This window comes from Notamacropus eugenii, chromosome 7, assembly GCF_028372415.1.
Source record: "Notamacropus eugenii isolate mMacEug1 chromosome 7, mMacEug1.pri_v2, whole genome shotgun sequence".
Taxonomy (NCBI): Eukaryota; Metazoa; Chordata; class Mammalia; order Diprotodontia; family Macropodidae; genus Notamacropus; species Notamacropus eugenii.
In genome coordinates, this window is record NC_092878.1 from 17931570 (window position 1) to 17954466 (window position 22897).

At 37.0% G+C, this 22897-nt stretch overlaps 1 protein-coding gene across 7 annotated transcripts in view; it reads right to left on the reverse strand.

Moving 5' to 3' along the window:
* The window catches only part of RYR3 (ryanodine receptor 3), a 750252-nt gene that overhangs the window by 246699 nt on the left and 480656 nt on the right, over nt 1–22897 (reverse strand). For all 7 annotated transcript variants that reach the window (XM_072625274.1, XM_072625277.1, XM_072625272.1 and 4 more), the window contains exons 29-34: nt 21810–21985; nt 21026–21062; nt 19838–20001; nt 14577–14742; nt 1206–1292; nt 535–761 (exon numbers count right to left, since the gene is read on the reverse strand). In XM_072625274.1, coding sequence (XP_072481375.1) covers nt 535–761; nt 1206–1292; nt 14577–14742; nt 19838–20001; nt 21026–21062; nt 21810–21985 — 857 coding nt within the window. The remainder of the gene's footprint in view (nt 1–534; nt 762–1205; nt 1293–14576; nt 14743–19837; nt 20002–21025; nt 21063–21809; nt 21986–22897) is intronic.

Here is a 22897-nt window from a genome sequence, read left to right on the forward strand (position 1 = left end):
AGCCCCCAACTGCCATGCTCCACATGAAGCATAAAACCAGATCATGAAACAGTCTTTGATCAAAGGTCACCACCCTATTCACATGTTGTTTCTGGTGATTTAATTGTTCACCTTTGCTTTTTGGTCTTTGCTTGCCTACCTGTACTCAGAATAGGCACTTGCTGGGGATTCCCCATCTTTATACAACTTGTACAACTGCAGTCGTCTGAATTGTCGACACTTACTTTTACCTTCTAATATTAATCAGCCCTTTGGCTTCAACTGATAAGATCATAGATCTAGAACTGTAAAGGACCTTAGAAGCCATTAAGTTCAACCCTTACATTTTACAAATGAAAAAATGCTTGACTAGCTCTCATATTATCTGTCAGCTTGCTCCTACCTAACCAAATTCAGTCCTGAGGTCTTCTGGCCTGTCCTGTCCCAATGCTGACCACATCCAGGTATGAAACCTAGAGGAAGAGACATGAAAGTGTCCTAGAGTTTCCTCACTTTAGCTCCCTAGGCCTACCCCTCTTCTCTTGTACCCAATACCTGTTCTCCTCAGGGATGTGGAGGGCCATCATCTGCAGCGGCTCCAGGCACTGCACCATCCAGCCATGGCGCTCGCTCACCCTTTCCATCTCTATCTTCAGGAAGCTGTCAGGCATACGGCTCCAGAGCACAGGCTGTATGGTCTGGACATCTAGTCGAGGCGGGCACTGGGGAACAAGGTTCCTCTCTTCGCTCTTAAATATTGCTGCTGATAGGGGCATTGCACTCTGGAGAAAGGTAGAGAAAGAATAAGAAAAGAGAACACAAGCATTGGCAAACTTCTCAGTTGTTGGACAGTGAGACCAATCCAGTGGTCACCAATGTGATTTTTATAAACTAAATGAGAAATCATATCGTACTGAAAGGACTGAGGAGTTTCCCAACTTTGTTTAAGCCCTTTCAAAAGGGGTTATAAGACGTTATTTGTAATTAACCCTCAGAACCGTCTATAGGACAATGGGAGGAGGAAGTCCTAAGAATAGTCTCCTAACTGCTTTATAAGGGCCACTATGAAGTCAAAAGGGAGAGTAAAGGCTGGTGGCCAACATCATTATTTAGATCTCTGAGTCCCCAAGACAACAACACCTGACTTTTCACTATAAGACCAATACTCCTTCCTGTTATCCACAGTTCCACTTTTCATTCCCAGGAAAGAAGACATAAATAAATACCTTTAACTTGCCAAGTTCAAACTGAAACAAGGAAGTGCTTGTGGGTTGCAGGAAAACAGCTGGAAACACTTTGGTGTTGGGCTCAACCTATGGGAAAACATTAAAAAATGTGACAGAATTTAGAGAATAATGGTAGACAAAGGATTAGACAGGTTCTTGAGATGTCACTTCTCTTGGCTTGAAGCTGGACCATGCCTAATAACTCCTTGATACATCTTTATCAATTCTCTCTCCACAACAATTCTCACAACTATCCTTTTTCTTTACTCCTAGAACTACTACCCAAATGTAGGCCTTCATCATCTCTCTTCAGATAATTATAACAACCTCTTCATGGGACTCCCTGCTTCCAGGCTGTCTCCCCATTCCCTCTCCCCTTTTAACTAAACAATAAACAGCTGCATAAATCTTCAGTGGCTTCCTATTGCCTCCAGCTTCTAGATAAAATGATGCCAAATAATTTTGCATTTAAAGTCCTTTCCACTCTGGCTCCAGCTTACCTTTTTAGATTTTTAACTCATATATATGTATATGTGTGTGTATATATATATATATATATATATATATATTCTTATAATCTAGATTTCAGCTATACTTGTTTATTCAGATTTCTATCTCTCACCTCTCTATGCCACCAACAGACTTTCCCATGTCTGGAACGCACCTACTTGTAAGCACTTTCTCCCTTCTCAAATTATCTGTGTAAATATTGTGCCTCTAACAATCATCCCAGGATAATGAAGTTCCTTGAAGTTATAAATTATTTTTCTTTTTTTCTCTTTTTGTACAGTGCCTAGCACAGAAATGGAAGATTAAGTGTCCAGGATGAGGAACAGTAAATAGACCAGTGGGCCAAAGATGTCTAACTTCTCTAAGTTCCTTCATTCACCTCTAAAATAAGGGGGTAAAACAAACCGCTAAGGTTCACACACCATTACTATCCATCCAAGTAATGTATAGTTAAGTAACTTATCTATTGTAACATGGCTAGTCAGTAGCAGAACCAGGACAAAATCCAGGTGTGACATTTCCCATGTGACTTACAAAAATGTAATTTATACCAATTTTTCGGGCATGTATCTCCCATTAAAAATGAAACAACTTTATTAAAAAAAACCCCAGAACATTTGGGGTAGTTAGGTTATTCTAACCATACCTGAGAGTGTAGAGTGGGAAGAAAAATGATTTCTGATATTACACTAAGGCATACAACTCTTTGCTAGTCTACTTCTCCTGATGTCTAGTCTGGTACTCCTACTTTTGCTACATTTCAGCATTATCCTGAATGAAATCTGGATGGAAAAGATGATCATTTTGATAATCAGGAAGAATGTATTAAGTCTTTAAACTATTAGTGAATGAACTTGCTTATTTCCCGGTAAAATTCTAAAACTTATTAGAAAATTTATTCTGAAAATATTGTTATTCCATTACTATTATTAAAATGTATCCTAATACTTATGAGAAAACATCCAATGTACAAAGATACTATAGAGAAGAATCCTATTTATTTGAGAGGTGGTTTAGATGGCTCCTGAGATTCCTTCCAACTCGGAGAATTTTAATGAACTGATGTCAGTGTGGAGAAAAGTCTCTAAGGAATACTACAGATAGATGCCCAGAGATCCATTAAACAGTTTTATCAATAACTGAAGAGAGGCAGAGATAATAGTTATATTTTAGATAGCATAAAGTTATTGAAGTTAGCTATTATAATGGATAAAAAAATTGGAATTTGAAAAGATCTTGACAGGTAATAATAATGAGTCACATTTAAAAGATAATATTTAATAGGATAACTGTCAAATCTTACATTTGGGCTAAAAATTGAACGTTTATTATAAGATATGGCTAAACAATAATTTATGTGAAAAAGACCTGGGGTTTTGAGTTGGCTACAAGTTCAACATCAGTTAAAAGTAAGATGGTGCAGCCCCACCCCTCCCAAAAAAGCCTTAATATTATCTCAGGTTTCATTAAGCAAAACAGCATCCAGAATGATGGTGGTAGGAGTACTCTGAAACTCTTACCTGGTCGTATCACATCTGGAATACTTTATTCAGTTTTGTATACCATTTTTCAAGAATGACATTAACAAGCTGGAGTATGTACTGATAAGACCACCCAAGATTTTAAGGTGACTAGAAATCATGCAATAGGAGGGATAGTTGAAGGAAAGTATTAGAGATTCTTGGCCGGGCCAAAGAAGACACAATAAATGTCTTCAAGTAGAATGTAAGTTTGAGGGCAGGTACTATATTCATTTTTGGCTTTGTATCCTTAATACCTAGCACACAGACTGGTACACACTAAGTATATAATAAATATTTATTCAATTAAACTAAATTGAAAATAATTATTTGAAGAGGTTTAAATTATCCAAGTGGAATTAGAAATATTTTGTAAAACTAGGAACAATATATAAAAATTACAGGCAGGCAGATTTTACCTTGCTATAAGGAAAAGCTTCCAGAGAATAAGAACTGTTGAAAGTGGGATGAATTGCCTTGGAAGACCTTTAGGCAGAGACTGGATGATCTTTTATCAGGGATGTTGTAGAGGCAATTCCTGTTGGACTAGATGTATTTCGTGTTCCTTCCAATTCTGAGATTTTTTTGATTTGGGCTTCTGTTTAGCCTGGGGCTTAAGGAGAATGAGCTTTGCAACTTTACCAAAACCAACAGCAGGGATAGCAGATTCTGATGCCAATCTAAAAGGGAATGATGGATGAATACATCCAATTGCTAGACTGCATACATTTTTAAAATTAAATTTTATTTTTAAATTAACAAGCATCTATTTTCCTTCTCTTTTAACCTCCCCCTCCCCCACTGCATATAAAAATAGAAAAATGAAATCTTTGTAATCTTTGTAACAAATAAATCCAGTCAAGCAAAACAGATTCCTACGCTGGCCATGTTACAAACTGTACCATTCTGCACTCTGTGTTGATCACCGTTCTTTCAGGAAGTAGACAGCAGCCTTCATTATACATTCTCTAGATTTGTGATTGATTATTATATTGTTCAGAATTCTCAAGTGTTTCAAAAGTGTTCATTTTAAACAGTGCTGATGTTGTATAAATTTACTTCTGATGCTGCTGAGTCAAAGGGTATGGACAATTTAGTAACTTTGAGGGCTATATCCCCAAGGCTATATTCACAGCACTGATGGGGACTATGAATATGCTGGCATAGTTCTCAATCTCAAAGTATAACAGACTCTCCACACAGAAGATAGAAGAAAAACATTTATTCAAACAGCAGAAAGCCAAATTCCCAAACCAGAAAACCAAATCAGTCATAGTAACCAAGAAGTTAATACACATTAACACTGAAGGGAACAAAGGCATTTCCAAACCTTCCCTCTTTCCCCCTTTCCACCCCCTCCCCCCACCTTCCCACAAACAAACACTCATGAGCCCAGCTGTCTGCTTGTCTATGTCCTTCCCAGCTCTTACTGGCTTAAACAACTTCCTCCCAGCTCTGTTCCATCCTTCCTATTCCACCCATTCAGCAATTATTTAAGCAGTTATTCAGTTATTCAGCAGTTATTTAAGCAGATCACATGGACCTATTAACAAATGGGAAAGATCTTCCCATTTAAATTACCATTACAGGGGCATGGTTCTAAGCTGTTTTCAGGAATGGCTGGAACTCTATCAACTCCACTCATATGCCTGTTTCATTATATAAAAATGTACCCAGAGCTCCTTATTCATGTATATTGAAGAGCTGTCACTTGTAAAATTCATTAGCATCACAGCAAGGAAAACCATAGCAACTTGACCAAACTCTACATAAACCTAATCAAAGGGAATCAATGTTTTTTAAACTTACAGGATGGGTTTCTAAGATAGTTCTACTTTCATACTTCAAGGCATAGCCCTGGAAGCCTGAATGATACAATGATACATTGATTTCCCTCAACAACTAAACAATATTAAAAACACAAAGTATGCATTCATTAAGACGCACTGTTCAATAAAGAGAAGGGTAGTAAATTGGCTTCTTTTAATAATCTGAGTTGATTTTCTTTGAATTCTTAATAACATGCATATTTTAACATCTGATTTAAAAAAATAAAATGGACATTATCGTGTGTACAGCAGAATAACAACAATGAAAAAAGAAGACTGTACATGAAATTGCAGATCTCCATTTTACATAGATTGCTTTTCCTTTTAAGCATACAACTTTGACCTGTAGTTTTAAAAGCTGTCCAGTGTTTTTTTGGGCCTTCTATTCTCTACATTGAAAAAGAGATGCTTCAAGGACTCTCTTTTTTCTCTTTTCTTTTTACTACCCTAGCCCAATCCTGCCTCATCTTTGCCATGCCCCAACCTCCACTGGAGAAAAGAAAGGAAAACAAAAGTCTTGTGACAAATATGTACAATCAAGCAAAATGAACTCCCACATTGTCTGTGTTTGAAAAATGGTATCTTATTCTACATCTTAAGCGTATCATCGTTCTGTCAAGACCTGGATGGTGTATGTTATAACTAATTCTCTGGTATTGAAATTGGTCATTGCACTGACCAGAGTTCTTAAGTATTTCAAAGTCGGTTTTCTCTTTAATGATGCTGCCAAACTATTCTAATGGTTCTGTTCCCCTCACTTGGCATCAGTACACACAAGTATTTCCTGATTTATCTCTGTTTAGCCTGGGGCTAGACAGAAGCCCAAATCAAATCACTAGTTTTTATGATGACAAAATATTCCATCACATTCATATACCATAATTTGCTTTTCCATTCTTGAAGAAACGGGAATTCTTTAGTTTTCAGTTCTTTTCTACTTCATGTATTTATCTCAATTTCATTTCTCATTTTACTTCTGATTATTCTTTTTACCTTTTCACTTTTTCAATTTGGATATGAATAATTTGATTTTCCTCTCTCTTTTAAAATCAGACTAGTGAGTTATTTATTATAATTAGGTTTTTTAAAAATGCTGCTAGCTGCATTTTTCAATTTGCTTCTGTTTTTTAAAAGTTTTTCTTTCCATTTTATTAATTGCTTTGATTTTCAGAATTTCTAACTTGGATTTTAGTTGGTAGTTTCTGACTTAATATTGAAAACAAATTTAACATCTAATTCATTGATTTGTTCTTTCTCTTTTTTTGTTGGTGAAAGTGCTTAGAGATATAAATTTTCTCCTGAGGATGCTTTAGCTGCTATCCATATCTTATAAGTATGGATATAGTGTCATATTGTTGTCATTTCTTTAATTAGATTTTTCTATAATTTGTTCTTTGACCTTCCAGTCTTTAAGTGATTTAATGTCTGCGTAATTATTTTTATTTTTTAAACAACCTTTATTAAATATAGTTTTATTTCATTATGACCAGTAAGGAATTTATTCAATTCTTCCACTTTTTTTTGTTTTGCACTTTTATGAAGTTTGGGGCTCTAATACATAGCCATTTTTTATAGGTGCCATTCAGTACTTAGAAACATGTAAGTTCACATCTGTTCCTATTCAGCAATCACTAGAGATATCCCATCCCTCACTTTTCTAAAGTTCAACTTATGTTCTAAATTTCTCTATTTACATATATTTTTTCATTTGTCTATATTTCAAAGGGATGCATTAAGGTCTTCCCCTATTAAAGTTTTGATCTGTTTCTCCTCACCACTTGTTACTTTTTCCTTTAAGTAGTTACATGGTATTCTGTTTGACACAAATATGTATTGATGTCAACTTCTCATCTATGTGGTATGTTAAGCATAACATAAGCATTTACAAAGCTTGATGTGATTTTGTGATTCAAATATGGTTCTTGTAACAACATATTTTTGGATTCTGGTTTCTAATTCATTCTGCTATCTGGGAGAATTCTGTCCATTCATATTTTACTCTTCCTCTTCTCTGCCCTCTTCTATTTTCTTCTCTTTTCCTCTTTGCAAAAAAAAGATATAGAAAGAGGAGTTTATCTAATACTTGTGATCCAGACATCATACAATCTGTTTCCATTCCATTGCTCCACCCTGATCACAGGTTATTGCTCTTTCATATTAATCTCCCCTTCCTGCTCTTCTCACCTGCACTCCTGTACCCCCCAACTCCAGACACTGGAGTTTTTTTGTTTTTATCACTATTCCTCTCACTTCAAATGTCTGTCTCTTAAACTCCTCTCTTACCTAGCTTTGTCTATTCTCTTATTGGTTTTAATGTATTTCTATACCATGGTAGGCAAGTGGAAGTGCAATGGATAGTGCACTGAACTTGGAATTAGGAAAGACCTGAATTCAAATCCAGCATTAGGCATTTACTATTTGTATTACTGTGTGATTCTAGGCAAGATACTTGTTTGCATCAGTTTCCTCAAGTGCAAACAGCACCTATCCTTTGGGTTTGTTGTGAGGATCAAAGGAGATAACATTTGTAAAAGTGCTTAGTACAGTACCTGGCACTTAGTGATATATAAATATTTATTACCTTTCCTCTTCCCTATATGACAAAGATATACACACACATTATGAGGTGGTGCCAAGATGGTGGAGAAACAGCAGTGACTTGCCTAAGCTCTCCCCAAAACTACTCCACACACCCTTAAATAATTCCATAAAACAATTCCTGTAGCTACAGAACCCACAAAAGGATGTGGTGAAATAGATTTCCAGCCAAAGACAACTAAGACTTATCAGACTTCCTGATAATCCTGACAAAAAAGAAAGGTCTGGATTAAATAATTTAAGAAAACTTTTTTAAAATTGCCAAGATATATTACAACCAGATGACAAAGTGAAAACAGAAAGATCCTCTGGCCACCTCATGAAAGAAATCCCCAAATGAAAATTCCTGTAAAAATCATAGCCAAAATCTAGAATTTCAAGGTGAAAAAAAATTGAGGCCAATTTGAGAAGATTTGAAGAAAAATCTCAGAACTAGGTTTGAACCCAGTGAAGAATAAACACCTTCAGGCTAGATTCTGTTTTAACAACAATTGAGAAGTCCTCAAGGTTATTAATAGGGTAGGGTTGAGAGGCTATATCAACCCTAGCTACTGGAACTTTTGCCCCCAAAATTGAGGGGAGTTGGGCTTTTGAGCCTGGGATGACTGACAAAACCTTTGCTGATAAGGAATGCCAGACCTAGCTGTACTACAAAGACTGGTGAGGTGAAAAGGAACCAGCAACTCTCCACTGCCACCAAGAGCTCCACCACACCAGCACTCTTCCTCACACCAGGACTGCCACTCAGGGCTGAGTTTCAGATCAGCTGCTTGATTCCCCCAAGGTCTTTAGGCCAAGGGCTCCAAAAATGGACGCTGCTGCTGCAGTGGCTGCTGCCACTCTAGGACCAGGGCTGGGGCCAGACTCCACTCCCCTCTCACCCAAGAGAAAGAGCTTTCTTACTGACCTTTGAAGCTGTCTTTGGTATTTGTGGGTTGAGAAATCTGCCTTTTCCCTTCAATTGTTAAACTGTCTCACTGTTGGCTGATCTGTTTTTTCCCTTGAACTAATAACTGACATTTTATTTCTAATCCTGTGTGAAGGTCAGAATACAGAGATCATACTAGACTGAAACTAACTGCCCTCATAAGTCTTAATTTCTGTTTGTGGCTGTCCTTCTGTGTAGCAGTACTGGGGTGGAAATTAATATCTCTATTGAAAATATATTTTATTTTTCATTTTTCAGACAATTACATTATTAAATGTGAGAAGAAAGGCTTGCAAACTGCATGGCAGAGAGGTCGAGCGTTATGATGGGAAAGAATCCTTCTCTCGTTATTTTGGACTCCAGCTCTTTGAGAATTTAAAAAAAGTGTAAATATTGCTTCCTTTCATCTCCTTAGATAATTGAAAAATGAAAATGGTTACAGAGTTGGAATAACAATCATCCCACTGCCAGGAATCCAGCCATGTGGTCTGATCTATTAAGTATCTATAGGGATAAGGGATTGTTGCTGTTGTTGTGTTCATCCTTTGTTCTTGAAGAGGACCATGACATTGGAGAAATGATGCCATGACTTGCACTTGACTTTGTTGGGAGGGAGGGAGGGCTGTGCAAGGACACCAGCCTCACTTTCTCCTCCTGAGCCATCTGAATCCAGTCACCAGATATACAACAGGATGACTGGAGCCAGGATAAGATTAAGGGATGAGAGCCCTTATCTTTTATTTCAAAATTGCACAGAGGCCTGGAATTTTCCACCATTAGAGTATTACTCTTCAGATATGATATCATGAATGGGACAAATGAAAAGGATTAATAAGATTTAGTATTCGAAACGGATATAATCACCTTGGAAGGTTGGTACTTACTAGCACCATATAAACAAAAATAAGGAAACAAAGAGAAGGCAAATTGCCAGTCATGTGTCACATCGGAATCAGTGCCAGAGACTGAAAGAAAAGGAAAGTTTAAAAATTTTCATTCTGATACCTATAGCCATTCCTTGAAGTAGCTATAATCTTTAGAAACATAAAGACCCTTTTATTTGGGTCCTTTGCCCCATTTACTTCTATACAACCTACTAGAGCACTTCATTAGAAACCTCTGAATCTCTGGGACAGTTTTCATCATACTCAAAGGACAGCAGAATTTAGACTTGGAATAGATAGCTTTTAGACAACATCTAGTCCAATCTTCTCATTTTATAACTGAGGAAAGTGAGGCTGAGATAAGTGAGGTTATCTTCCTAAAGCCACTAAGAGGCAGAGGCAGAACTTTAAGCCAAGTCTTTTGACTCCAGTTCCAAAGCTCTTTCTACCACTGTTTCTCAAAAGTCAGAGTTCCTGAAATATATTAATCAATCAATAAACAATGTGCTGGGCACTGTATTTAGCACTATGGATACAAAGATAGAAACACAGTCATCTCCACCATCAAGGAAAATGAATATGTATACATACAAGGAAATAGCATGTCTACATATGAGTAGATAGAAAATATACATGTAGTAGATACAAGGTGAATATGAGGTAAGTGGAGGATGAACTAAAACCTAAGAGAACTGGGGAAAAGGCTCTTGTAGGTGGTGGTGATTGAGCTGAGATTTAAAGGCATACATGACTTCTAGGCATAGGGGACAACCATTGAAAAGGCACAGAGATAGGAGATGAAATACTGAGTGTCAGGAGAGCAAAATAGCAAAAGGTCAGCTAGGCCAGAGAGAAGTGCTTGTGAAAAGTAGTGTAAAATTAGTCTGGAAATGTAGGATATAGGAAAGGACTGTGAAGGACTTTAAACATCCACTGGAAGAATTTGGAGCTTAATGAGTAAGGGAATGATATGCTTAGGTGCTTTATCAATATCGGTTTGGCAAATGTATAAAGGATAGACTGTAAAGAAAAAAAAAAACTTGAGACAGAGAAATCAGATGGGAATTAATTCCAATATAGATTAAGAGGGACTGAAAGACGGTGAGGGCTGGTGAGTAGAAAGAAGGAAAGACAAGAGATGCTGTGCAGTTAGAATCAACATTACCTGACAACTGTCTGCATATAGGAACCAACGATGACTCCAAGGTTTCAAATGTAGGAGATGAAAGGATGCATTAGTTTTGAAGAAATAGGAAAGTGCTGGGTTTGGAGGAAAAGCTAGTGATTTCTTTTGGGGGCATGAGTTTGACACATGAACAGATTTTCCAATTCAAAATGTCCAAGAGATAGCTGGTGATGTGAAATCATCAAAGCTCAGGAGAGGGGTTATAGTGAGACAGACAGACCTGAGGAATACTTACAAAGAGATAGTAATTGAGCCTATTGGAGCTGATGAGAGCATCAAGAAAGGGAAGATACAGAGAAGAGAATCCAGGACAGAGCTTTGAAAAATATCCATGGGGAATAGGAATAGGGACTCCACCTATGATTCCTACACCAATATTCCCATTGGTATAGGGAATTTTCAGGTAAGGAAGCAAGCTGCCACATTCTCTAAAATCTGTTATTTTAGGGAACATCCTGGGACACTGAAAGGTTAAATAAATTACCCAGGGTTACAAAGCCATATTTTTCAGAAGCTAGACTTGAACCAATTTCTTCTTGGCTCCAAGGATAGCTCTATATCTATTACACAATGTTATACTCATAGATATAATATTTTTTTTCTGGAACAAAATTTAGGAGAGTGCTCCCTTCTGTGACTGTACTTTGAAAATTAAAACCAGATTCTTAGTTTTATATGGATTAGAAGAGCCTCTGCCTAATCAAACTGGCAGGCTCCTATTTCCCTGAAGAGGTAGGTACATAGAAGTATCAAAGAAGTCTGGCTGAGCTGAAAGAACTGCCTTGGCAAGATACAGGGTGGATTACACTATTGGAAAATACATGCCTATAATAATAAAAATAATTATTTTTAAACTTATGCATACATTAGTGACAATATAAAGCATGGGGGAGGGAAATAGTGGTAGACTTCTTCTGTTGCCAAATATATTCCTGGTCTTAACTATCAAGTAATTTTGTCATTCTCACTCAGCCCAGACACCAAGAAACTAACAACCTCAACGTTTTTTAGAGAAAGAACAGAGATGTTAATATAGTCCAAGTTAAAAATCTATGGCTCTGTCAATTCATAACTCCTGGATGCCCTTAAAAACTGTTACTAGTTAAGCTGGCAAATTAGGAGCCCTTACCAGCTTCTTTTAGGTCTGCCTGTTTTTATTTTGTTATTTTACTTCTCAAAAATTTTCAATGGTTCTTCATTGTTAATCAGATAAAATCTAAATGCCTTACCCTGGCATTCAATGTCCCATAAAACCTTAATCTCACATGTTTTTCCAACTTAGTCTCCTAATATTTTCAATGTAAAACCTTCACTCTAGCCAAACAGATCCAACTCATGCTTTACCAAAATACTATTAATTAAGTCAACAAATTCATATTAGATACTTACTATGCCCAAGAGATTTGTGGGGAACACAAGCTAAACAAGATATGGTCCTAGACATGAAGAAACATAATATGATTTGTGTGTGTGTGTTTGTCCTTCATTGCCGAAGAAGACTATCCCATCAGAGAAGTAATTACATGGCTTGCACTTGACTTTGTTTTGAGTGAGGGAGGGCTATAATATGATTTATGAGATATGTCAACAACATAAAAACAATTAAGTTCTTTAGGGAAGGTACGAAGTCCATAAGAAGAAGATAACACTTATAGCTAAGGAGATCATTGCATTGGATCTGGGTCTTAAAGGATGGAGAGGATGTCAATAGTTAGAGTTGGGAATGGGAAAAAAGGAATGTCATCTCATTCTAAAGAAACAGTGTAAACAAAGGAAAATAGTAGAAGATATGTCTGGAAAGTTCATGATGAGATAGTGGAGAACCTTGAAAAACCATAGTATTTAGAATTTACTCTCTAGGCAGTGGGAGGCCAGTGCTTATAAAAATAACTGTTTTTGTTTATAAAAGTGATAACATTACTCTAGTGTGTATGAGAGGCTTGAGTGGAAAGGTGTCAGATGTAGGAAGAGGCCTTTGAAATAGTATAGGCAAGAAATAATGAGGATATCAAGGAGGTGATGGCAACAGGAATAGAAAAAGGAGATTAATTAGAGAAATATTGTAGGTAAAACATCAACTGAACTTAGCAAATAACTTGATGAGGGGGACAAGGTAGAGATATGAGTCAAAGAAAATGCTATCAATTGGGGTGGAGTCAAGATGATGGAATGAAAGTTGGCATTTTTGCCTAGCTCTTCCAATAGGCTCACATCCCCAGTGTCAACATAGAAAATGTGCCAAACCAAATTCTAATTGGCTGGAAAAACAAGCAAACAACAAATAAGAACCTGATCATAAAACGCTACTATGGTGACAGGGAAACTTGAAAATAAGCAAAGTCCAAAAGGAAAATACAGATTGGAAAAAGCCCAACAAAAATTCCCCTTAAATTCTATTCCTTTAATTCTAGGTAACGAGAAGGATAATACTATATTAGTAGACAATGGTTTTATTCCTAGTCTCCTCCCATAAAGGTCTATTTATCATACAAGACTCATTTCAAATCTTACTTTCTGTATCTGTCTTTTTTCCCCAACTAAATGACAAATTTCTTAAAAGAAAAGCCTCTGTCTTAGATTTTTTTTGCATACTTTATTATGTTTATTATGGTGTTGTGCACATGGTAGGTGTTCAATAAACACATTCACTGACTCTTTGGTTGGTCAGTAGTATTAGTGATTTGCAACCTCTATGTTTAGCCACTAGAGGCCTTTACAACTACAAACAAGGTTTTCATTGCCTGTTGGTCCATATGTAATCTATCCCCCTTTCGTTAAACTACCACCATTTAGTGATCTAAATTAATTAATCTAACCAATAGCTAGTAAATAGTTTTCTTTTTTTTTTTAACTCTCCTTTTGCAGAGGAAAAACAGGGTAGGCACAGTATAAGGAAAATTGGATTGGGAAGCAGGAAACTCAAATTCTTGTCTGGCTTAGAAAATAATTATACCAAATTGGCAAGTCACTTTCCCTCTCCGGGCTTCAGTTTCTTTCTCTGTAAAATGAGGGTTTTATTTCTTTTAGATCCAGTATTAAAGGATTCTATGTTGAAATGTCTGGCCCAAAAAAAGATTTCCTGATTTAAAATAAAATTTGTAACAAACTTTCAAATCAATATGATTAGCTATTGATTTGAACCACTAAAGAAGTTAATGAGGACAAATTTCTGTTTTATAGAGGGGGAAAACGGAGACCCAAAGCAAGGGAACAGTCAATAAGGCCACCCCCCTAATTAGAAAGAGAACTGTGGTATAATTCTAGTTTCAAAAGTTTATCATTGTTCAGCTGCATTTCTAGACTTCTAGATATCTGTCTTTCTGTTTCTTTCCTTACACGTTACAAATTCTTTTGCTGATACTCATAAAATGTGTAACTTACTGACTGAATAAAACTGAGAAATACCAGGCCCTTAATGGCACTTGTCGCCCATCAGTTGGTAACAGAGGCAAAGATGAGTTTGGTTAAAATCATAGTATGGTTCAGTCTCAGGCTGTTTCCTTCTGTTTATAATTGGTCTGCAGGCCACCTAAGTGTTTACTTATTTTAAAGACTGTATTTATTGAAAACAGAATAAAATAATTTTAGCATGGAAATCAGATGACATAAGAAAAATGAGAACTGAATTTTGTAAAATAGAAGCAGAAAATGAGTATACGGTAGTATACCATATCACTTTAACTTCATCATTCTCCCTAAGTATAACTACATTCTAGAAAACACATTATTATCAAGGTTCTCCAAGATATGACACATACACAGGCGATGATCCTCTGGAAGCCTTTTTCCTAGTGCCATAAAGAAACGACTGCAGCTAAAACTATTTTCAATCATATAAGAGACATGAAGCTAGAACATGGATGTTTCACAAAGCATATATGCACTGACTACTACTACGTTCAACTGATGCTGATACCTGGTAGCAGGTGTCCAGTTCTTTCCCATTGGCTGAGAAGGATATCATGCCTGTGGCCAAGTCAATGAGGCAGCCAATTTCTAGGTCCACATTACTTCGACTTGATCTCTGGGAATTGGCGATTATATCTCCACCCCAAACCATGTAACAGTTGCTGCGCTTCACACTAGGAACCAAAATTTAAAAGAAAAAAAAGAGGATTAAAAGATACTAAGTCCAGCCTCTTAGAGCTGATAACTACTGAGTAATGATAATGCCTTAGGTAACATTATTTTAGATGTGCATTCAAAATTGATCAACTTGAATGAATTTTCCTAAATAAGACCATACTTTCCCACAGTTCACCAAATATAAACCATTATTCTCCATAGACAAATGGAAATTTGCAAGCTGGCCCACAAACAATTGTGTGAAGACACCATTTTAATTTAGATATTCAATTTATTATCACAAGAAGGCCATGAGACAGGGTAGACTCATAATTTAATAATTATAACAATAATTTCAATTTTACAATTGAAAAAAAAAGTGGAGCACCAACGTTACAGACATGCATAGAGTTACGCTAGGAAATGGTTTAAGAAAAAGAGTCCAGGCTCACAATGTAGTATTCAGGCCAGTTACGCAGGAAACAACCTAGTCATCTTGCCCACATTTTTCTAAGACTTATCCTTCCTAAGCAAAACTACAGCACACAGAATTCATGCAGACTCTCCTAGTTCTTATGTCGGTATTCTCTCTCTCCATAATGCTGTGAGCTGATGTCAAACTACAAAGTGTAAACAGGATGATGTTATTCCTTTCAGGGATATTTAGATTTTAATAATAAACTCGAGAGGACCAAAAATCCTTCAGTATCTAAGGATTAAATCTCCAGTGAGAGAATTTCAAGGCCAGAAGATTGTTGTGACAAATCTTGGAAGCCTATGCCAGTGGAGTCCATAGCACTGGCAAGGTTTCAAGCATGGGCCTGGTAACAGACTCCATCTGCTGTTTGAGGATTAGCTTCATCTTGTGTGGAGAGGACCATGACCAGTAAGAAAGCCACTCAGTGGTAAACCGACCCTGAAGCAGTGCTATTCTGATGGCCAAGGGTCATCCACAGGTGGCTCCAGACCGGACCACGTTTCTTCAGCCCAGCCAACTTTAGTTTTGCCACCATGATATCATTGCTCCATCCTCCAAAAGTGAACTCTTAGACTGGGCTATTTTATTCTCATTATATCTAGCCAGCCTCAGACTCAACCAGGCATCTGTAATGTACTGCTTTCTGTCACTACACCCCTAATTCTACTACCAGGGTCTTGTTACCATGGCCTAGGTGGGGAATTGCAAACACATCAACAAATGACTCTAGAAGGAGCCTATCAATCGACTGTCCTGTTCTTCCATTCAAAGGAAGGGATCAGGGGGTCCACTGGAGCACATCAATTTTGATAGGAGGTTTTGGGAAACAGATCACAGGAGAAGGGATATCTTGAACTCCTGGGAGACAGTACCTGCATAGACACTTACGGTAATATCTGTGCTAATTATTGTGGGAGGAGTCAAATGGAAATCCTGGAGTTAACCTAAGCTACCCTGTAAACTCCAAAAAATCATGAGGCTTAGAAAGTGTGAAAACTATTTCTTCCCTAACAATGAAGGTGACAGAGGTTGGCCAATGCCCCTGGCAACAACCCTGTGCAGAAAAGTGAGAAAGGTGAATAGCCCCTGGAAATTTTCAATGAATTTTCATACCAACTGCCATGGCTATTCCTGACCTCATTAATGTAGCAGATGATCTCATTAATGTAGTCCAGGCTTTTGTGAGTGGTAATGATGTTGGCAAATTCAATGATGCTTTTCCCTTTATGTGTAGCTACAATTAGCCAGAAACAATTTGCCTTCATCAGGGATGAGACCAGTATACCTTCCCCATCCTTTCCTAGTGCTGCCTGAATTCTCCCTTATGCTGCTACCATTTTGTGGTCAGATAATTGACAAAGGTCCACTTCCAGATGCCAACACTTCATTGATGACATATTAACCAGACCAGATGAGGCACAGGTGATAGTATAGGGTGAATCGTGGCATCAGTCTGGGGCCTGGAATATATTATGTATAAGAAAAGTATGACTTCTTAGCTATTTTGGTACAGAAAACTCTGCCTAAAGTAAGGATCAGTGACAGTGCCGTGTTATCACTCTTACCTACAGCCCTGACGATCCTAGCACTTCTCACTTCTGCTTTCCATTAGGAGACCCACTGTGTGAACTCCCCCTGATGTCACTGATAGTGTGGATCACAATGACGCTCCTTCAGAGTCCATTACATTGTTTGCTTCCTTTGCTTTCTTTCTGTTCATTTGTTTGTTTCTAACCCACACTAAAGTTCCTATTCCACTGCTAAGTTCTCTCACTTCTGAGATCCAACAAGCCGCCTAAAAGGTCCCCTAGAAGAATTTTAGTACTTGTCCACCAAAGAGTGGAAATATTGGAGCAATGATGCCTGTTCCACATCGGCAATTTATGTTTTCAAAAAAAGCAGTGAAGCTTAATGATTTAAGAGGCTTACCTATTTCAAGGGACTAAAACTTGAACAATTGATAGATTCCTCGTTGCCTTAGGCTTCAGAAGCATTTAATATAAGGAGCTGGGTCTATTTAGAGTTTACATACATCCTCTGCTGTGGTACTAACTTTTTGATCAAGTGTGCCACTGTGGCATAAGTGGAGGTTATAGGAATTGCAACCATCTGTACAAATACTGTATGACTGTTGAATACCTCTTTAATATTCCAGTGTTCAACAAATGTTTGTTTAACCTTAGATGGACGTACAGTATTTCACTTAGTTCCAATCCTGAGCATGAACCACCAGAACAGTTGGAGTAAGAAGTGCCAAAGAAGATCAGCTTGTTAACGTCCTGTCTAAAACAACGCATCCAGAGCTCAACACAACACTCCAGATGTGGTCTCCTAGGTCTGATGACAGTATCCTTGACACTATGCATCTCTGAATGTAGTTTAAGATCACTTGAATTGACTGGTATAGATTTTACAATTTTACTGCAATTCCATGATCTTTTTTATGCAAACTGTTGTCTAGTTACTACTACTTGTGAAGCTTAATCTTTTAAATTAGGTAAAATATTCTAGCCCTTTAAGCTGCTTTTGCATCCTGATTCTGTCATCTAGTATGCTGACTATCCCACTGAGTTTTGTCAGGCACAAATTTTATACAAGCATGTCATGATATCCATATTCTTGATAAAAGTTGTCAAACAGAAAGAGCCTAAGAATAAATCCCTCTATCAATCACCCTCCCACCTCTAACGCAAGAACTCCTTCTAAGTTGACAATGAACAATTAATGACTATACTTTGATTTGGCTGTTCACCAAATTCCCAAATCCATTTAACTGCACTATCATGTAGTCTAGAGGTTCCCAAAGTTATCTGTCCCACCACTACCTTTAAAAAGAATTGCTCAACACCCCCTTCCCACTGAAATCTACTTTCTTTAATCCTTGAACATTTTTTAAAAAATTGTTTCATTTAAAAAATATGTAAAATATTTTAAAATGACACCTTAAATTTAATAATTCATTGTAAATTTTTGGTTTTTCTTCCTGCATTGAAACTGATGATGCAATATTGCATCATATAACTGTATAGTATTGTATTGTAAACAAGTCATTAGATGTACACATTCCTGCCAGTGCATGCTGAACTTCCCGACAATGTGTGACATGTTTGCCTCCCAACACTTGCTTGTTAAGACTGTCGGCAGACTTGACCATTGATCAGTTATAACTGACATTTTGCATGCTAATTTGGAAAATAATGTAATCACTACAACTTTAACCCTGTTACACAACAGATGAAACATGTATGAGTGGGTTTTCGAAATTTTCTTATCTTCTCCTCTTTCCTTAAGCTTCTACTGCCCCCTTCCTTTTATTCAACACCCCACCAATTACATCCGAGACCACTACTACTCCCTGGATCATTCCAGCACTGCCCAGAGAGTGGTATTGCCCACTTTGGGAACCTATGCCCATATCTCTCCCTCTTGCCTACAGAAACAGCATAAGATTATCAAAAGCTTTCTAACATCTTGATTAATCTGTATCTATAGGATCCCCATACTTGGTCTATCAGAAAAGAAAATCAGTTCAGGTACAGGTGATTAAATAGTGGCTAAAGGTGCTTCCTCCAACTCAAGTATGCCCCTTCTTGGAGGAAAAGACGATCAGAAACAGGATTTATACATGTCTGACTGACAAGAAGGTATAGTACTTGACAGAGTTGCTTGGATAGTGCAAATTTGCTGTGAAAGTGAAACCTTTCTATTTAGCAGTCCCATAAGTCTCCTGAGAGTCTTTAACTCCCAGTATTATGTTATTAGAGTAAGTATTAATATTTCATGTTTTAAGTATTTGTCAAAATACATTCATGAACCTTTTGTGTTCTAAGAATTTCTTTTGCAGTGGAGGGAAAAAAATGGTCTTTCTAAACCTGAAAAATAAAGAGGTAAAAAACTAATAAAATAATAAGGCACTAAGGTAAGAAGGTATTAACAATCACCATTTTTAGACCATCCATAAATATTAACTTAATTACGAGTACTCTAAATATGAGATCCTTGTTCAATGTCCAGTGAGTTTCTATACTACTAGAAGCACATAACATAATACTTACATCCTTGTTATAAATAAAAGCAAGATATAAACAGGTTGCTGCTAAATGAAAAGATGGCTTTTAGGGTTTCCTTAATGAGGCAGAGGAAGGAGCTGATAGAGTTGGTTTCATCATAACCCCAAATGCAAAAAGAATGTAATTTCAGGGGATATTTGGAAATTTTGTTTTGCTGTTTTCTTTATTTGCATAAGCAAAAAACCACACATGAACCTATATTATGCAATAAATGTTGTTGAAGAAAACAAGGTGGTAAAAAAAAAGGACTTGATAAAATCCTCCAATGCCAAATAAAATATGATTACCTACTCAAAGACTTTAAGGTGAAGGTGAATATAAAGGAAGACAAAAATATGTTAGAAAATTTGGTTCAGGATTAAGAAACCCAAGAGGCTAAAAATGTAAGAACTACAGAAAAGTTTACTTTGATATAATTGCTCTCAATATTACATCCAACATGGGTGGGGGTGATTCAACAGAAGGCAGGAGTGAGTAAGGTTCTGGGAATGAGTTACAAAACAGGAAAGGATCTGTGAAGAAGTCTGTGATGGACACCAGACTTTGGACAGGAACTCCATTTACCTTTCATGGACCCGGCCTCTTTCATCTCCCAGAGTCACGGTGACTGTGCAGTTTTTATTCAAGTCAAACTTCTCACTATATAAGTGGTAGTCTGGCGTCACCCATCCCACCCAGGTATAGGAAGGGTCTTGGCCAGCAAAGATGCGCACAGAATAATAGCACTGCTGTAGAGGAAATATGTAGGGTTAATGAAAAAATGAAAGCACTGCAGTACAAGTTCTAGAGCATCGACGTTGGTTGAAAACAAAAGCAGTAAGATGGCAAAGCATTGGGGGCTTTCTCTGTAGATTTTACTATGTGGTGATTCTTTCTCAGTGGCCATATTGGGTTCCCAAGATGCACTAGGTGACTATATATGTGAAATAAAGGGTGATTGGAGAGAGTGACTTTGTAGTGGATGACTTCTTGTTCACCCTTTAGCAGCTCATGAAAGTATCAATATTCCCTCCCCTTTGTTATAAAATAATAAAGACAGACTAAAGACCAGGAACAGTCATTTAGAATGGTGTTAGATACACAGAAGAGACTAGTGACAAAGTACATTAATGTAAAATGCTAAGAATAATTTTAACATTCACAATGGCTGAAAGGTTTAATGACTGATATAGCTTTTACTCCAGTGTGCTAGGTTAACCACAAAGTTACTAAAGAGTGAAAAGCAAACCTCTTAGTCAATATCTGCTTTATATGTATGTTCTATCAGTATTCATTAAACCTTACTGCAGTTAGACTCCTCTCTGCACAATGGATTCCTATGGAACTTTGGGGAATCTATGTTCCTATAATGCAGAGAGGTGAGTATTTAATTCCTTTCAAAGGATTTATTTAAACTGCTGATAAATATCTATGATGGAAAATAAAGAATTAAGGGGCATTACTTTCCTTTTTTATAATACAATAATTATAATTTATAATAAAATTATTATGAGATATAATTACTAATTTTTATACATATTGAATATTTTATGTTTGCTGAAACAAGCCTTTTCCTTTGGACTGGCTTCTTACTGCTTCTCCCCGTGTCATCATTTTTATCATCTTACCTTTTTGGGGTGGGGGAGGGTTCTGAGTAACTAATACATAAAAATATAAACAGAAGGGTGACATGAAATTCTAATACAATGTGTGATTCAATCAAAAAGGTAATACTGAAACAAATAACCAAATAACTGAGCAAATATTACTTACTGTTGTTGTCTGAGCAACTATTTCTTGTATTTGTTTCCTAGGGGGAGGGGAGGGGAAGAAGAGAAATCATCACCTTTTAGTTATTCACCAGTTTAGAGAATTTAGTTGATTTCACAGCCAGTTGATCTTCCTTTAATGTCGTGTTAAAATTTAGAAAACTGGAACATGAGTCTGGGTAATGCTAGCTGGTCCTTGGACTTTGCCCACCCTCCCTCTCTCAACCACTTATGGCTTTGTAATATTCTTGCATATAATGAATTTTTATAGGAAAATAAAATAAGTCAATTAGAGGAAGTTTTGTAAGAGAAATACATGCATGGCCACTATTAAAAATGTAGACCAGGCTGGGGCAGTATTTCCAATACACAAGCCAAAGTCAAGCTGAGTTTAATATTAATGTCCTCTGTCCATATGTGTCTGTGCTAGGAGTTGTTCCTTAGTTTAGCTAAAATGTAATCTCTGCTGCCCTCTATGAGTTTTTAGTATCACAAAAGGGCAAAAGAGATGAGAAACTTACTTGATATTTTTCTTAAACAAAAAGTAAATGGTATGTTAGAGTTGTAGGAAATAAGTGAGATCAAGAATAAGTAGAAATCTCATCACCAGAGATATATCTTTATGTAGTTTTGAATTGATTCTTTTAATTAGACTCCTAGAAAAAGTCTCTCAAACTTCACAAATACACACATGCATTTCACTCCCTCCATTTCAACATACATCCACACACAGAAAGGCACATATGTGCATGAGCACACAGGAGTAAAAAGTAAAGGATACATCTTACCTTTTCTGAAAAACATCACTTTCCAAACCAGTACTGTGATGGAAGGAGGAATTGCATTCCACAGGCATGCTGAGGCGACAATAGACCATTTCAGCACTGCTGTTCTGTGTGCCAAATGTCTTGTGGGTGACCTTAAGGCATGGGGGGGCATCCATCATCCCATCAATCCTTGTGACCTGAAAACACAAACCTCACAATGGAGCAGCTGGGGGGCCTGGGCCTTATTTTTCTCTGTCACTTATTTTGAATTTTTCTTGCTTACTTATAATTAAAAAGAAACCATGACTCTCCAAATACAATCACTAAAGTCACTATGACTTTTTACTGTTTTATGAATTTGTCCGACGCAATCCAAGATTCCTTCTGCAGAGCCAAGGAAGAAGGGGCAAAGTTATCTCCAAACTGGAAGTGCTCCACATTATGCTGTCTAAAGGACTGAAGGACACGGAGCTAAGCTGGAGCAAGCAGCATAGCAGGAAATTTTTATTTTCATGATTCTTGCATTTGGCTTTTTATAGAGGTGAACGAATAGCTTCAGAAATCTTATGTACTCAGATACTTATTATGTGTGCACCTCCAAGGTAATTTCATTTCTATGCCATCAACGTCAGAACTATGGATCAGTGACTTATGAAAGATTCATCCAAAGAGCGGGCATTTCATGGAACAAGGAAGGAAGAAAAAAAAACTAAACTGCATCCTAGGAAGACAGGAAAATTAGGCCGTGTTTGGTAATACTATTTTATTTTAAATCATGTTATTTTCACCTTCTCTACACCTACATGATGAATGATCAGTGAAAGGCTCATAGAGGAGCACCCTGACATAGGATGAGGAGGTTAAGGAACTGGTTAAAAAATGATGTGTTCAAAATTGAAAAAAAAAAGAAAACAATGGTAGAATCTGAAATGAGCAAGAAACTGGAACACTTAGAATCAATACCATAGTAAACCTGCTTTGGTTCCCTTCCTCTCACTAAATTGTGACCAGCTTGGTCCAGGTGGGGACAATTTAAGGTCATAATTAGATTGGGCAGTGAGACTGAATTTCTCTCATTTTAATGTAAATCAACAGATATTCACTGAAAA